The sequence below is a fragment of the Mustela lutreola genome, chromosome 1 (genome assembly GCF_030435805.1).
Source record: "Mustela lutreola isolate mMusLut2 chromosome 1, mMusLut2.pri, whole genome shotgun sequence".
Lineage (NCBI taxonomy): Eukaryota > Metazoa > Chordata > Mammalia > Carnivora > Mustelidae > Mustela > Mustela lutreola.
This window is the reverse complement of record NC_081290.1, coordinates 6,945,285-6,962,558: the sequence shown is the minus strand read 5'-3', so window position 1 is coordinate 6,962,558 and position 17,274 is coordinate 6,945,285. Positions and strand designations below refer to the sequence as shown.

General features: G+C 40.1%; 1 protein-coding gene across 2 annotated transcripts in view; it reads left to right on the top strand.

The window, feature by feature from the left end:
- The window catches only part of USO1 (USO1 vesicle transport factor), a 93,720-nt gene extending 77,088 nt beyond the window's left edge, over window positions 1–16,632 (top strand). For both annotated transcript variants that reach the window (XM_059159049.1, XM_059159048.1), the window contains 11 exons: window positions 984–1,094; window positions 1,437–1,555; window positions 1,712–1,893; window positions 2,828–2,949; window positions 5,533–5,671; window positions 6,863–7,026; window positions 7,933–8,022; window positions 10,424–10,522; window positions 12,956–13,063; window positions 14,658–14,873; window positions 15,598–16,632. In XM_059159049.1, coding sequence (XP_059015032.1) covers window positions 984–1,094; window positions 1,437–1,555; window positions 1,712–1,893; window positions 2,828–2,949; window positions 5,533–5,671; window positions 6,863–7,026; window positions 7,933–8,022; window positions 10,424–10,522; window positions 12,956–13,063; window positions 14,658–14,873; window positions 15,598–15,687 — 1,440 coding nt within the window. In that variant the 3' untranslated portion in view covers window positions 15,688–16,632. The remainder of the gene's footprint in view (window positions 1–983; window positions 1,095–1,436; window positions 1,556–1,711; window positions 1,894–2,827; window positions 2,950–5,532; window positions 5,672–6,862; window positions 7,027–7,932; window positions 8,023–10,423; window positions 10,523–12,955; window positions 13,064–14,657; window positions 14,874–15,597) is intronic.
- The last annotated feature ends 642 nt before the right edge of the window (window positions 16,633–17,274 follow it).

Genomic DNA, 17,274 nt, shown 5'->3' with positions numbered 1-17,274 from the left:
GAAAATAGATTATAGAAAGGCCAAGATACTGTCCTCAAGATTCATGAAATTGGAACGGCCTTGAGTAATTTTTCAAAGCACAGTGATGGTTACTTTAAATCCATTTTTGGGCTTTGAATAATTGTATTTTGGATGTTTTCTGCAGTTACCTCAAAGTAATCCATTACTGTGCTAAATTCCATTTATTTCTTTCAAACAACTTTTGTACTCTTAAACAAAAAATAGGTTATGTAATATAATATGGGCAGTGGCTGTATGAGCTAAGAGACTATCCCCATAGGAGATATAAATATGTTCATTAAAATGTAAGAAAATGTCATTTTGATGGATGTACTAGTTTTCAATATTGTTTGGTTGGCAGTAGTATAGTTAGTGGTTTGGGACAGTTAGCTAATTTAAATAAATCTTTTTCTTCCTTATGTTTGTGATTCTCATTGTCTGGCATGTTGCCAGTGAGTTTGCAACATGGTTTATTTATTATCTTGTTAGGGAATATATTCTCTGATGGAATTTGGCTAAATAATTCAGGAGATTATTTCCTTTTATTTTTCCTGATACTTTTTGAAGGAGGTAGAATTTGTCCTTTTATCAGAAACTTGTTTTTAAAATTTTGATCGAAACATCTGGGCAACTTTATGTTACTGTGAAGTGTTTTCAGATTGATAATTTTTTTAAGCAGCCACATCATGCATCTATCTGCCTTAGCAGACCAGGTTTTCCCACTAGCAGTATTTTCGATAATCTGGTATATGTTTATGAACAGAAATCAATTCCAGTTTCTGCTCTCTGTTCATTTTGGGAAGTACAGCCCGGAGAGGACACAAGAGTGCATTCTCTTGTTCAATTTTTTACATGTGGATTCCTAACATATCTTTTGTAAGGTGTTAAAAAATCTTTAATGCAAATGGAGAGGGATCTTAGGGTAACGTTAAGTTTGAAAAAAGGTAAAATGAGATTTCTGCCAACTTATCTGTTTGCTGCAGGGAAGCAAAATACAGACAAGAGTTGGATTATTGATGCTGCTCTGTACCTGGCTGAGCAACTGTCCCATTGCGGTCACGCATTTCCTTCACAATTCGGCCAATGTTCCATTTGTATCCTTTATGTTTTAGTAAGATGCGTGTAAGTATTTCTTCCTATTTCTTCCTCTCAGCGAGAGGGAGTTCTGCGTTCTAAATATTTGAATTTATAATATTTAAAAAGCTGTGTTGCATCTTTTTAAACTGTTAAGATAGAGATGATGCTCGCTTAAGTGTGTGTGTGTGTGTGTGTGTGTGTGTGTGTGTGTGTCTGGTGCCTTTGTTCGTTTCATGCTTGCTCGGACTATATATAGAAGCTTTGTAGAAACCCTTACATGAGATACACGTCCGATTCAGACTGTGAAGGAGAACACTCTAGATGTTATGAGCCATTAGTCTCCTTAACAAAAATTTCAGCTTACAGGACAAATTGCAGAAAATCTTGGCGAGGAAGAGCAGTTGGTCCAAGGCTTATGTGCCCTTTTGTTGGGCATTTCAATTTACTTCAATGATAACTCACTTGAGAGCTACATGAAGTAAGTGAGGGGAACACGCTAGGGGAAAAAAATGACCTGCTGATTTCATCCAAGTGATAATGATAAATTTTTTTCTGCCAAAATATAATATAGAGCCAAGTTTTAGGTTTTCTTATGACTTTTTTTAAAAGCATTTCAATATGCTTATTTCTGTAGAGAGAAATTAAAACAACTAATAGAGAAGAGGATTGGCAAAGAAAACTTCATAGAGAAACTAGGATTTATCAGCAAACATGAGTTGTATTCCAGAGCATCTCAGAAACCACAGCCAAACTTTCCCAGTCCAGAATACATGATATTTGATCATGAGTTCACGAAGCTGGTAAAAGAACTTGAAGGTAAGACAGAGTTTATATTGATTTTCATTTAAAAGTACCTATGATCTCGATGTCTGTCAAATAAATAAATAAAATCTTTTTTTTAAAAAAAGTACCTATGATTATTTTGTATGTGTATATTTTGGATACATGTAGATTATATAGTAAGCCAAAAGTGGGTTGTTATTTCTTTTAGTAGCTCTTGGTTTATAGTTCGTTGAAAGATTTTTGGCATTCAAGAGGATTAGGAAGATTGTATCTTCTCTGTCATACAGTTAGGCCATATGTTTTGCTGATTAAATCTTAAAATAGGATTAAATTTTTTTTTTAAGATTTTGTTGATTTTAAAGAGAAAGAACTCACACATGTATGCATGCACACTTATGAGTCGGGGGAGGGACAGAAGGAGCGGGAGAGAATCTTTCTTTTCTTTTTTAGATTTTATTTATTTGTTTGTCAGAGAGTGAGAGAGGACACAAGTAGTGGGAGTGGCAGGCAGAGAGAGAAGCAGGCTCCCTGCTGAGGTGAAGGCAGATGCTTAACGGACTGAGTCACTCAGGCATCCCAGCAGGAGAGAATCTTAAGCAGACTCTACACTGAGTACAGAGCCCAATATGGGGGCTCGATCTCACAATGCTGAGACCATGACCTGAACTGAAATCAAGGGTTGCTCGTTTAACCAGCTGAGCCACCCAGGTGCACCAGATTTTAAATTTTAAAATAGGATTTTTTTTTTTTTTTTTTAGATTTTATTTATTTATCTGACAGAGATCACAAGTAGGCAGAGAGGCAGGCAGAAAGAGAGGGGGAAGCAGGCTCCCTGCTGAGCAGAGAGCCCGACGTGGGGCTCGATCCCAGGACCCTGAGATCATGTCCTGAGCTGAAGGTAGAGGCTTTAACCCACTGAGCCACCCAGGTGCCCCTAAAATACATTTTAATAAGCTTTCTTTTATAGGTGTGATAACTAAGGCTATTTATAAGTCCAGTGAAGAGGATAAAAAAGAAGAAGAGGTGAAGAAAACATTAGAACAACATGACAGTATTGTGACTCACTACAAAAATATGATTCGAGAACAAGTATGTACTGATAAATTGTAAACACTGTCTGATGTACTGATACTTTTCTACTTTGGGGCAGGATTTTTGCTCGCATTTCATATGCAAGAAGTTACAGAAATTAGAGCATATTTTCCTAAATAATTCAAAGCTATCTGAGTATTCAACAAGCAGAGCTCAATATTGTGCTAAGCATTGTGCAGGATGTGGTGGATAAAGTCATGAATGAGACATGTTCCCCTATCACAGTCCCGGGGAGAGAAAACTATAAATAGGGTATTGTGACACACGTAACATGAAGTCTAGTGATACAGATACTGGAGGGCCTGTTACAGCAGAGAGGCAGCTGATGTAGCTAAGTAAGAGCAGGAGCTGGAGAAAACAGAATGTGAGTGAGTGCCCAGCGGATAGCTAGGAACAAGCTGGGCAAAAGGAAGCATCAGGAAGAGGAGGAGCAGGACATGTTCCCGGCACACACACAGAACGCTTGGTGGCTGCGCCAAGCAGAAATTGGAGAAGCAAGGCCGAGGTGAGAGCCGTCCAGAAGGAGGTGGTCGTGAGGGGCTGGGGGAGGGAAGTGGGGGCGCTGATGGGGATAATGGCTACGGTGTTTTGTTTATTGTGTTCTAGGTGCTCACAAAACAAATTCAGACACTTCCATTTAATTCCCATAGCATCCCTACAAGGTAGTTAATATTTCCATCCAAGAATAAATGAGGAATCTGAGACTTTGGAGAATTTGACTTTGTCCAGGATCACCCAGTGGTCGGAACAGGATTCAAAAACGTGTGTCCCTGGGACTCTCAGACTCCTCCCAGTGAGCTGTGGAGAGGGCAGACCTGCGAAATGTGGAAAGCCGAGTGGGCTTAAGTGGCAGGACTGGGTGATGATTGGTTGGGGCGTGAGGCAGAAAGGGTCAGATGCCGTCCTGAGATCTCCGTCTTGCAGGACTGAATAGGTGATGCTAAGAGCAGCGGAGGGTGTGTTAGCGTGGAGAATGATGATGAGAGTGAAACTACCCCCGCAAAGTCGTTAACTGACAGTTTCTGGGCAGGCTACCAGAGAACCTGCACGCTTGAGTTGTGTGAGCACCTTAGATTTCCCATTACATTTCGGCAAAGTGTGTTTCTTGTTTTTTGCTTTCATTTAATTCTTTGTCATGGCATATACCTTGATGGGAATCCTAAAAAGGACTGCAGTATTATCTGGAACCTGAGATTACTGTTGTTATTAAAATGCTATTAAAGTGAAAACAATACACTGGTGGCTGTCCATGGGGGGGCCAGCTGCACCCCGCACCCCCCCTTCCCCCCACTGCTGACTATGCACAGCTTGAAGCAAGTGTGGCAAGTAAGAGCTTGGGTAGGGCTCTCTCAGCACGAGCGGCCTGTGTCCTTCCCTGCAATCTTTATTGTTGAGATTGGAATTCTAAGAATAAAAATACAGTGGTATACTTAGCATTTAGCCTGAGCTTTTCAGTTTGTAAGCAGATCAGTAAATTAGAATCATCTTTGAACGATTCAAACTTAAATCATTAAACTACCCATGGTTATTAGGATTTTTCATCTATATTTTGGTACAAATATGGAGTCATTTCCAGATGGTAAAATGTAGTATCTTTAGAGCAATGGAAAAGAAATACTTGGAATGCGATGTTATAGCCTACACATGGGGCTGATAAATGTGGTTAATTTAGAAGAAGAAAAGAGTGATTTGACACAATTACCATAATGACTCTGCTTCAGAAATGTTAATTTTAAATATTCTCACCATTTAAAATGCCATTTGACAATTAGGCAACAAGCATTGAGAACTATAAAATATTTATATAAACTGAATGACGTCTGAGAATCCATCCTAAGGAAATTCTTCAGGATTCAGGAAAACAAAAATATGACTATGATATTTATTGTAATCATATTTATTATTTAGAAAACAAGGAAAGCAACCTCAGTGTTTTTGAATGTAAATTATATTGCATCTACTGATGAGTAAGCATTGAAAGTTATGACTGAAAAACTAGCAATATGAGGAGGAGCTTAAAACTGAATAGTAAGTAAAGGCTATAAAATGACATGGATTGAGTATGACAACTTGAAAACACTTGAATTGAGAAAAAATTAGCAGATAATAAATATATCAAATTCAACTAGTTATATTAGGGTGATGAGAGTTGGAGGCTCTTTTCTTAGCCTTCTAAATGTTCTGTTCTATCTTTGATGTTGAAAGTAGTATAGATGCATGTATATATTTATATACTAAGTTTCTTCAGTTGTTTGGTATAAATTTCTTAAATGGTTTGATGGACCATAAAATGGAGTTTTTAAAATTGACTGCCCCACCCCAGTAATTGCAGTGAGATTGTAGGCCGTGCCATGGTGCTTATTAACGGGGCCTTCCTGGCGATCGTACCATTCTGCTGCATGGTGATTGACCTTGGTGCATACATTAAAGTATTATTACTTAATTATTGAGTGATTCTGGAAGTGTTGAGTACTTTAAAAATATCATGACCCAAAATAATCTCTGATTTTTAATTTGCTCATTTTCCTAATGCTAATCAAGTACAAAATTTAAAACACTGAATTATGTTTTGTTTCCCAGGATCTGCAACTTGAGGAATTAAAGCAGCAGATTTCTACGTTAAAATGTCAAAACGAACAGCTCCAAACGGCAGTCACACAGCAAGTATCTCAGATTCAGCAACACAAAGATCAGTACAATCTTCTTAAAGTACAGCTAGGTAGGTAATAGCTAGCCATAATTATTATAGTGTCCCCAAAAGCTGAACTAAATCAAATAGATTATTCTTGTGGACTAGTTTTTCTCTAACCTTAATCACCGTTAACAAATTTTTAAATCAGAGTTTGAAGTCCAAGTTCTTTCCTACCTGTTTCAGTTTCTGATCCATTGAGTCTCAGCCTTGAGTGCAGTTAGATAGAATATCCTGAGACCCATTTTTTGTTTTGTTTAGTTTTGTTTTTAATGCCACCCATACAGAGAACCCACTCAAGGGTCTGTTTTAATTAGTTGGTGTTGGAGCCAAGCAATAATTATTACAAGCTTCCTGGGTGATTCTGATGTGTATGGCCAGTTGAGAATGACTTCTCTAACCTGTCTATCTCCTCCTCTGCAAAATGGAACTGATAAGAGCATCTGTGTCGTCTGAGAATTAAATGAAATAATATATATAAAATTCTAGTTCATTTCCTGGCACATGGTAAGAGTCAAATGCTTGTGAATAGTATCATCCTGTAGTGCTTATAATTGGAATCCTAGACATTTAGAAATAGTTTTATTTATATGAAGGTGACTAAAATTTTCAGAAAAAACTACCTCTTTCACTTCCTTATTTATAACAATTGGTCAGTGATTTTAGTATGTATAGAAAGCGGTTCCTTTGTGAAGATTTTAAGAGGGATTTTGTTTTCTCTCATATTAATTGACCGAAATGGAATTGAAACTACTCTAATTTTTTAAAAAATTTGTTTATTTATTTTAGAGAGGTGGCAAGGGGCAGAGGGAGAGGGAGAGACAGAATGCCAAGCAAACTCTGCACTGAGCACAGAGGCCAACAGGGGGCTCAGGTCATGATCTCAGGGTCATGACCTGAGCCGAAACCTAGAGTTGGATGCTTAATTGACTAAGCCATCCAGGTGCCTGGAAACTACTGCAGTTCTTAATTATAGATCACCAAACCATGCAGTTTAGTCTTAGTAAGACTATGCTTTTTTCTTCCCAGAAACCTGAAAATATCATCACTTCCCATTTCTATCAATACACTGTTTTGCAAAAATGAAGTGTGTCTACAAAAGTGCTGCCAAAGTAGCGGAATTAAGGAAATTTTATATTTTTACATTTAAATCTTCTCATTCAGGAAATGAAAAACTTAAGTTTTATGCTGGCTTTTCAAATTTTGTTCCTGTCTTCATAGGAAAAGATAATCAGCATCAAGGTTCCTACAGTGATGGGACTCAGGTGAATGGCGTTCAGCCAGAAGAAGTTGGTAGGTTACGAGAAGAAATAGAAGAATTAAAAAGTAATCAGGAACTTTTACAAAGCCAGCTGGCTGAAAAGGACTCTCTGATTGAGAATTTGGTGAGTAAGTGGTAAAAAAGTTTAAGAAGTCGAGAGTAATTCTCATGGGGCACCTGGGTGGCTCAGTGGATTAAGGCCTATGCCTTTGGCTCAGGTCATGATCCCGGGGTCCTAGGATCGAGCCCCAAATCGGGCTCTTTGCTCAGTGGGGAGCCTGCTTCCCCCTCCCTCTCCTCTCTGCCTACCTCTGTGTCTACTTGTGATCTCTCTCTGTCAAATAAATAAATTAAATCTTTAAAAAAAATTAAAAAGAATAATTCTCATTATCTTGCTTGTTGATTTTCCTGGATCCCTTAAGCCAAAGAGTCGTAGTAAGGCTTTAGAATATGAGCTTTTGGGGGTGCCTGGCTGGCTCAGTTGGTAAAGTATGTGACTTTTGATCTCGGGGTCATGAGTTTGAGCCCCACGTTCAGCACAGAGTTTACTTAAGAAAAAAATCAGAATATGAGCTTTGGTGTCAGACTGTCTTAAGCTTCAGCACTTCCTGACTAATTGAATTTAAGCAACTTAGTTAACCTCTTTAAACTTGTTTCCTGATCTCTAAATGGGTAGTGGTCATATCTGTCTTGTTACTGTGAGAATTAAATGACTACTCTGTAGAAAGCTCTTTTAATACATAGAAATCGCTCAGTAAATACCTGTGTTTATGCTCTTTCTCCATATGGCCTCAGATAAGTGCTTAGATTTAATAAATTACTAGGTATAAGTATAAATTTATTAGCTATGGAAAATTTGTAGACAGTGTGTGCTAGGTTGAAATTTTATCTTGGATATAAAAATTAAAATATTGATGTGAAATTTTTGGTAAACCTCTATAAGGCATAGCTTATATGTGTACAGTTTTCTGTTGTTTCCTGTCTCTTTGGACTGAATTGATTTCATATTTTATTTCTATGCTATTTGTAGAAATCTTCCCAAGCATCGCCTGGCACAAATGAACAGTCTTCAGCACCAGCTTCTGCTAGAGATTCTGAACAAATTGCAGAATTAAAACAGGTAATTTTCCAGCTTGATCCAAGTTCTATTTCCTGTTGTTTTAATTATAATAGAGTAACAGCCATGTAGTTTCATTAATTGAGAACTACTTTGTTAGTGTAAGCAAAACTTGATAGTGAAGATAGTTATTTGGAAGTCCAGAAGCTTTTTTAGTTATATGGAAATGGTATTTTGCTTTTTGTTAACTGTTTTTATTTTTTAATTGTGTTCTTTTTAACAGATTTGAGCATCTCACCTGGGTTATTTTTAGATTATCAGTGAGCTAACAGTTAAGGAAAATTTAAGTATATTTATAAGTTGCAAATATGAAGATATAAAATCTTATGCCAATTTTCATATACTATTGACCATGATAATTGCATGGTTAAAGGTATTGAGTGTTTAAACCATTCTGTCCAGAAGAATGTTTGTTTTTGAAACTGGAAAAGGGAATAAATTTGTGTTTATCTCAATTAGATGACTACCTAAAAAGCAAAACAGACTTTTTCTGCTGTAGTAATTTATAATATCTAGAAAAGCAAATTAAACTTTTTCATACTTGCTTATTTGTAATATTTATAATTTCCTGTGACACTAGATCGTGCCAATTTAACTTTATCCAATGAGAATATTAAATGTGTTTGTTCGAGGAAAGAGCCAGAAAAGAACCACTTACGTACAGAATTAAGTACTGGGAAGAAAAGAGTAGAAAAGTACCAGATTGCTCGTTAGTAGATTCTCCCTAAATAAGTTGTGTTTTTTCCTATACAATTTTTTTTCTTTCCTCCTTTCCTGTTTCTTCTGTCCTACCCTCCCTTCTTCCTTTCTTATAAAAAGGAACATACGTTTCTTCTGTTTCTTTTAAAAAACAACAAAAAAAGTAATACTGAAGGAGGAAGTGAACAAGCCCACCAACCCAGGACTTGACTGGCTTCTCCGCTGGGCATGTGATCCCAGCCACAGACATCGCTGATCTGAGAGGAATGACTGTAGACAGAGAAACTGGGTCACGTTTTGATAATGTCCATGAACCCCAAAGTACATTCTACAATTGGTCTTTTCAAAAAAGATAATTTGTTGTTAAGGATTCTTAAGTTACAAGTTTGTGTGAGGAAAATTCACATGCCATTTTGGTTTTCTGAAGCCTGCTTACATGAGAACTGTATTAAAATTAAAGGGAATTAAGTTATTGATAAATGAGCTGGGTTTATAAGTCCCAAGTAAAAATTGTACTCTGTGTTTCCCAGTGAAACTTATTTCTTCATTTCCTTTTTTTTTTTTTAAGTTAGATATCTCTAAAGAACATTGTCTTTGGATTTTTACTTTCTGTAATTTATTTCTTATCAGTTTTACATTGTTAGAAAGATGTTTTAAATGACAGTTTTGTTATATAGCAAAATCCTGTATAAAAAGAGAATTAAAATTGTCCGTAGCCTGGATGTCTGTGTAACTCGTTGAGATAACTGAATAAAACATCAAAGGAAAGCCTCATATGTATGTGATAAAAAGTTTTAAGAGAACAAAAGAGCTTTCTACATGACCGTATCCCACCGCTTACCCAGTGTCTGCAGACAGAGTCAAGTCCTATCAGGGAGATGCCCCTGGTTGAGAACCACAGTTATAATTGGTTTTTACCCCTGGGCGGTTTTGGTGGGGAGAGGGCGAGAAGGTTGGAAATGTCAACATCAAGGATACATAAACTTCCAGTTAATTCCCTCCTTCTCACTACAGCACTAACTACTTTGATCTATGCTAGGAGGCCCGTGGTCTAAATATGTCCTGTCTTTCCCTTTCCAAATACTAAATGTCTAGTCTTTGGCCAGAGAAGAAGAACGTACATGAGATTGAAACAGGGATCCAGTGGTCTTCCTAAGCAGACTTCAACCAGCCCTGCTGGTTTTGACCCCATTTTTACCCACACTTGCAGAGATACCTGGTGGGACCAGATTCCAAGCCCTTCGGTAGGCAGGCACTGCTCGTCAGGTAGCAAGTCCACACATCGCTTTAGGTCCTTAGCTTTCTCAGGTGCGCTGCGGTCCGTTACCGCGGACATTTGCTTTCTGAAATTCCCCAATTTTATTTGTTCGTTTCTCTTATTCTCTTTGTCCTTGTGCATTTCTCTCCCCTTCCCTCCCCCCCCCCCCCCCACCCCGTTCCCTTCCTTCCTCGTTCCCCTCTTCCCCCCTTACGGTGTTTTTACATGGGATCTCAGGAGGAAGCAGAGGTGAAAATATGTATAAGGAACTTGCTTAATTCTCTATCTTGAACGCAAAGTTCAAGGACAGTTTTTTAGAATTAGATTTTAAAACTTGGAAGCTGTGATTTTAGAGAGAGGGACCAACAAAGGAAATAATTTTAAATTTCTTTCTGTAAATACACATTGCCTTACTGAAATTACAACGCAATTATTTTTGTCTCCTAGGAGCTGGCGACATTAAAGTCTCAGTTAAACTCACAGTCTGTGGAGATCAGCAGACTGCAGACAGAAAAGCAGGAGCTGTTAAGGAAAACCGAAACATTTGTATGTTCATTATTACTTTCTTATTCCTGCAAGAAAGTAAACACAAGGCTAAGGCTTCTTTCTCAGGCACTCGGTAAAAGGAGCGAAAGGAACAGAAGTGAATGTGTCGGAGAGCACCTTCCCTTTAGGTGACTCACTGGCCGCAGTTCTGGTCACCCAGGCTTCTGGGCCAGCTGGCAGGCGCGTTAGTGTCAGACTCAGCAGATCCGTGTAATCAGTGATTTCATGGTTCATTGTGCTGGTATCTTGTATTTTATCCCATCTGTGTCCCCTTCGGTCCGTCAGTCCAAGCTGACAGGTTTTCTGCTGGTCTAGAATTGTCAAAAACCTTCTTAGTGACCCATCCCATTCCCAGGGATCCACGTCGCCAGACGAGATCCGGATCATCATTGCTGTATTCCAGCCTCTGCCGAGGTGCTTGGCTGGGTCCCCGGGCCACCCGAGTAACTTCTTTATGGAGGTGGCCCAGCCATATCCTCTGTATTGCAGCAGAACACGCTCTGTTGTTTATTGCGATAGGGATAGGCTGAGAATTTTCTAAATCTTCATGTTCTGATTCCCTTTCGCTTAACGTTCTTCTTCAAGTTATTTCTCTCCTGTTACAGTTTACAGTAGGCTTCAAGGAGAAACCACGCCACACCTTTAACACTTTGTTTAGAAATCACCTCACCGAGGGCGCCTGGGTGGCTCAGTGGGTTGGGCCTCTGCCTTCCGCTCGGGTCATGATCTTGGGGTCCTGGGATCGAGTCCCGCATTGGGCTCTCTGCTTGTTGGGGAGCCGGCTTCCTCCTCTCTCTCTCTTTGCCTGCCTCTCTGCCTACTTGTGATCTCTGTCTGTCAAATAAATAAATAAAATCTTTAAGAAAAAAAAAAAAAGAAATCACCTCACCAAAGTATCCCAAGTTCATCGCTTTTAAGCTCTACTTCCTACAAAGCACTAAAACAGAATTCAGCCTGTTTCTTTGCCACGTGATAACCAGGATCTCCATGCTCTACTTTCCAGTAACGTGTTCTTCATTTCCATTTGGGGCCTCCCCAAAACCTCCTTTCCCTACATACTTCTACCAACATTCTATTCATGATGATGATCTCTCTCTCTCTCTCTCTCTCTTTTTTTTTTTTTTTTTAAGATTTTATTTATTTATTTGACAGAGAGTCAGGCAGAGAGAGGCGGGCGGGGGGGGGGAGGGGAGCAGGTTCGCTGCTGAGCAGCGAGCCCCATGTGGAGCTCCATCCTAGGACCCTGAGACCATGACCTGAGCCAAAGGCAGAGGCTTTAACCACTGGGCCACCCAGATGCCCCGTGGTGGTATCTTTTCTCCAAGACCACAGAAGCTTTCTCTCTATTCCCTTTTTTTCTGAGCATTCACCAGAATTGCCTTTATCATCCGTGTTTCTACTGACAGTCTCTTCAAGGCAGTTTAGGCTTCATCTGACATGTACCTCAGAGCTCTTCCGGCCACTACCAATTCTGACATCCTGTCCACATTTTTAGGTATTTGTTACGTCAACACCCTCTTTCCCAGTTCTTTGTAGAAAAAGGGCAGGGAAGATTGGAAAACCATGATTTAAGAATATTTCCTGGAGCACTTAAGAAAATCTTTGCATTGGGGCGCCTGGGTGCTCAGCGGGTTAAAGCCTCTGCCTTCGGCTCAGGTCATGATCCCAGGGTCCTGGGATGGAGCCCCACATCGGGCTCTGCTCAGTGGGGAGCCTGCTTCCTCCTTTCTCTCTGCCTGTCTCTCTGCCTGCTTGTGATCTCTGTCTTTCAAATAAATAAAATCTTTAAAACAAAAAGAAAGAAAGAAAGAATATCTTTGCATTTTGGGGTGTTTGGGTGGTGCAGTCGGTTAAGTGTCTGACTCTCGGTTTTGGCTCAGGTCGTGATCTCAGGGTCATGAGATCGAGTCCCACATCATCGGGCACCGTGCTCTGCTCAATCTACTTGAGTTTCTCTCCTTCTTCCTCTGCTCCTCCCCTCCATGCTTGCTAAATAAAATCTAAAAAAAAAAAAAGTAAGAAAAAATCTTTATATTTCACCAATTAATGGCCTTCAGCTCAGTTTCCCACCTGCTTCTCTGAGATGACAGTGTGGACTCCACTTGCAGAAGTATTGTGAGGAGAGGGCTCTGAGAAATACTCTCTGCTTAGTACATGCTGTTAGAGCTGTGGTCTGACCTTGAGGCTACTTGACCCAACCTTCCCCGTGCTCCCCTGAGATGTGTTGCTGCACCACCCCTGCCTCAGCCTCGGCCTCCCGCTCCACCACAGGCACCGCTTGTCCTCGCTAGCATGTGTGTCAGTACATAGGAATTTTGCTTCCTGTTACTGGAAATACAGTTTCAAAGTAGCGAGAAAATTAAGTCACCTTTGGGATTTCACACTGATTGTGCTTTAAAGAAACTTTTTTTTCCCTCCAATTTCTACCTTCAGGCGAAATCAGCTCCTGCACCAGGAGAGAGTGAAGCCGGAACGACTGCAAAGACCACCGACGTGGAAGGCAGGCTGTCGGCGCTGTTACAGGAGACGAAGGAGTTAAAGGTTGCGCTGTGGTGAAACTTTGATTTATTGCATATCCTATAAAATGAACTCAGGAAATTTGATCTTATTTGATGTCTCAGATCTTTAGCTTTATGAGGCAAATTTGTAGGGTGTAATTTTATCTCACAACGTGTGCATTGCTATTTGGATGAATGAAGATAGCATGAGTGAAGGTTTTTAAATGCTGTTTCAGATAATGATACCACATACGTGAAGTAAGAGTGGCTACGAATGTAATTTGAAAGTAGAAATCATTGAAAGTTAAGTTTTGGTTTTTTTTAAAGATTTTGTTTATGAGACAGAGATCACAAGTAGGCAGAGAGGCAGACAGATAGAGAGGATGAAGCAGGCTCCCTGCTTAGCAGAGAGCCCGACGTGGGGCTCAATCCCAGGACCCTGGGATCATGACCTGAGCTAAAGGCAGACGCTTTAACCCACTGAGCCACCCAGGCGCCCGAAAAGTTAAGTTTTCTTGTCAATCTTTAATGACAGTAAGAAATAAAGAATACAGGAGCACCTGAGGGATGCAGTTGGTTAAGCCTCCGACTCTTGGTTTCGCCTTAGGTCATGAATTCAGGGTCGTGAGATCCAGCGCTGCACCGGGCTCCACGCTCAGCGCAGAATCTGCTGGAAATCTTCTCCCTCTCCCTCTGCTTCCCTGTTCATGTTCTCTCTCTCTCTCTCAAATAAAGAAATAAACCTAAAAAAATTTTTAAAAAGAAGTAAAGAGTATAGCTTTGGCTAAAACACAGGCCACACGTAGGCTTTCCATTAGGCTGAGGACACAGGCACGAAAGAGCCTGCCAGCCTGTGTGACAGAGAAATCGGAATAAGTAACATGAAGAGAAGAGTGAGGTGAAAGTAATAAAACTAAAAGGCATGAATACAACCCGTGTGATGATGTCTTTTGGAGCGTGGTCAGATTATTTTGTCTTTATGCCGTGGATTTTATTTGCAGCTGTTTTTCTTTCCCATTTGATCGTATGCATGAAGTTGGGTTTTAAAAAAATGTTTTTATCCTGAGTTCTAATTCTGATGCCCATCAGGCTTCACCTGTAAAATGTTTTTTGTCTTTATTTTGTTACTCTGGTTATCTGAAATGGTTTTATCTCTTAGGTTTTTTTGAAAAATAGCTACTTAAAACTATTTTTTGGATGTTAAACTCTGTTTTTCACAATAACCATCTTTGATATACAGCCTAACATAAATTCTCATGTTACTGGATGAGGGTGTGTGTATGTGTGTGTTCTATCCCCAAAACCTCCACACCCCCCCAAAATCCTCAGATTGTCACAGAAAGAATGAACCTAAAAATAAAAGAGAGAGATAGAGAGGCACCTGGGTGGCTCAGTGGGTTAAAGCCTCTGCCTTCGGCTCAGGTCATGATCTCAGGGTCCTGGGATCGAGCCCCGCGTCGGGCTCTCTGCTCAGCAAGGAGCCTGCTTCCCCCACCCCCTGCCTGTCTCTCTGCCTACCTGTGATCTCTGTCTGTCAAAAAATAAATAAATCTTAAAGAGAGAGAATTGAACCCATTTGTTAAAACACCTGTGAGAGTGAGGACTAATCTTAGATGGGTTGATCTTTCTTTTCCCAGAATGAAATTAAAGCTCTGTCTGAGGAACGGAGCGCCATCAAAGAGCAGCTGGACGCCTCGAACAGCACCATTGCCATTTTACAAAACGAAAAAAACAAGCTCGAGATGGACGTTACAGATTCCAAAAAAGAACAGGACGATCTATTGGTGCTGTTGGCTGATCAGGACCAGAAAATATTTTCATTAAAGAATAAACTCAAGGAGCTTGGTCATCCGGTAAGACCGAAATGTTCCCAGAAATGACCGAGAGTGTATTTTCTAGACTTGTACTGTAGTGTGGCAGTGTTGTGCCTCCACATCCGTGTCGCAGGCGTCACTGTGTTGGTCTGTGAATGCAGGATCGTCTGCTCTTCTCCTGTAGTGGTCATTGAGTCGACTTAGGACACACAGGTACCACTTCCAGCATCTGTTAACTGTTCTCTTTTGGGCTTTGAGCCTACAGGTGAACTGATTGGCTCCTGTGGTCACAAGACTCTCATCATCCACATGTTCATTCTCTTTTGTCATGTTTGATCCACATTTGTGTGTAGAGAGGTATGGCCATCTGTCAGCAAGTCAACTTGTCCATCTGGTCTCATGATGGCAGAGGGGGGCGCCTGGGTGGCTCAGTCGGTCAAGTGTCAGCCTTTGGCTTGGGTCATGATCTCCCACTTCCTGGGATCAAGCCCTGAGTCTGGCTCTCTGCTCAGCGAGGAGTCTGCTTCTCCATCTCACTCACCCTCTGTGTTCTCCCTTTCTCTCTCAAATAAATAAATATATAAATAAATAAAATCTTTAAAAAAAAATGGCAGAGAGCCTTGAGCAGTAAATCAAGGAAATCAGATGGCTTGTAATCGACAATTACTGGAAGGAATAAAGAATTTATCAAAGACTGTGTCAGTATGTGTTGAATGCGAAGTGATCAGATGTTAATAATGGTAAGTGTGCATATTCCCTTTAGGTAGAAGAAGAGGATGAACTTGAATCCGGAGACCAGGATGATGAGGAAGATGAAGACGAAGACGATGGCAAGGACCAGGGGCCGATCTAGCCTCCAGACCTCTAGGAATGATAGAGATTGTATTGTAACTTTGAAGATGGAGTCTTAAGACAGTGCTTTGGTTTGCCTCCACAGAAAATAAAGATTTAGAAACCCAAGTTGAAAACACTCACTAGTAAGACTGTTGATGTACTTTTCTTAAATGATGCCACCCATGTTGGAAACCCCAAAACTGACTTCTTGCAGAACACACATCCTTTATTGAAATTCATCTGAATTGACCCAAAAGATAATTTGCAAAGAACTTCAGACACTAAAAACGCACCATTTTGGAGCATGTGGTGGCAGTGCTATTTATCTTAGTTTACTGGTTGTTCACATAAGTTCTGTATTTGTCTATTATTTTCACTTTTCAGAGTATGTGACTTTAAATACTAACACATTTGATTTAACATGTATTGGAATCACTGTTTCTAAATTCAGTATTGGGCTTCTTAGCTAATGATTTCCCTTTAAAGAAGTGGATTTACTCAAAGGCAAGAGAGCACAGACCGGGGTGTATCATCAGCCCTTGAGCCGGTGTGACTCCTGAGACGGGCAGGCTAGGACAGGGTAGAACGAGTGCCTTGACACCTGATCTGGCTGCGTCGTGTACGTCAGGGAAGTGGAAGGATACTGGCGCACAGAGATGAGGAGGGTGTTTCTGGAAACTTTGGCAACAGCATATTGGCATGTGGTTGGCTTTGGTTTTATTTTAAGCTAAACTTTAAAACATTACAAATGAACAGCTCACACAGTTCAGGTTTAGTTTTGTTATTTGATTATCATGAAACATATTATGGACCTAGTTTTAAAAAGACCCGAACTATGATTTATATAATTTATTGGCATTTTTGCTGAATAGGCTTAAGTCAGATAATAGATTTTTAAAAGCAAATGAAGCAATGTGTCAAAATTTAATGTTTCATAATAAAAATAGATACTATGTTCACTTAATCCCTGGTCATGGTTCCCTTTTTTAGATTTTGAGGAAAGTATTTTATTCTTACTAAAAGCTGAGGCAAATGGAAGTGGTAAGAGGAATTCTCTTCCTGAAAGTACGTAATTATAACTGACTACTGAAAGCAGTCTTCTCGTTCAGAACTCATTAGGATTCCATAAGACTGGAGGGTCTAATTTGGAACAGAAACAGAAGAGGTTGGAGAAGGGCTCGGGTGTTTCTAAATTGAGCCTTGGAGTTCTTAGCAATGCTTTCCATTTAAAGAAGGAGGTTTACTTAAACGCAAGACAGCAAGAGTTGGAGGATAATGTGTAGCGCCTGCCTCCCGACCTCAGGAAGAGTTTGGTCCGCTCAGGGGCACAGACTTCTGAAAGAGAAGTAGCTTCACGTGTCCCGAAAGGGCAGGTGGCTGTGTGTCACCGAGCACCCAGGAGGGCTCCGGCCCGCTTCTGCCCCCTGTCCCCCAAGAACCTCATGGCTATTACTGGACCAGCTTCGACTCTGTAAAAGTCTTCCTGAACTTGACACCACATAATGAACAAATGGCTAATGACTCTATTTCAGGCTGCTGTCACAAGGATAAAGAAAAATAGGTCAGAAGTATGAATAAGACTTCTGTAGATGACTTTAAAAAGGGG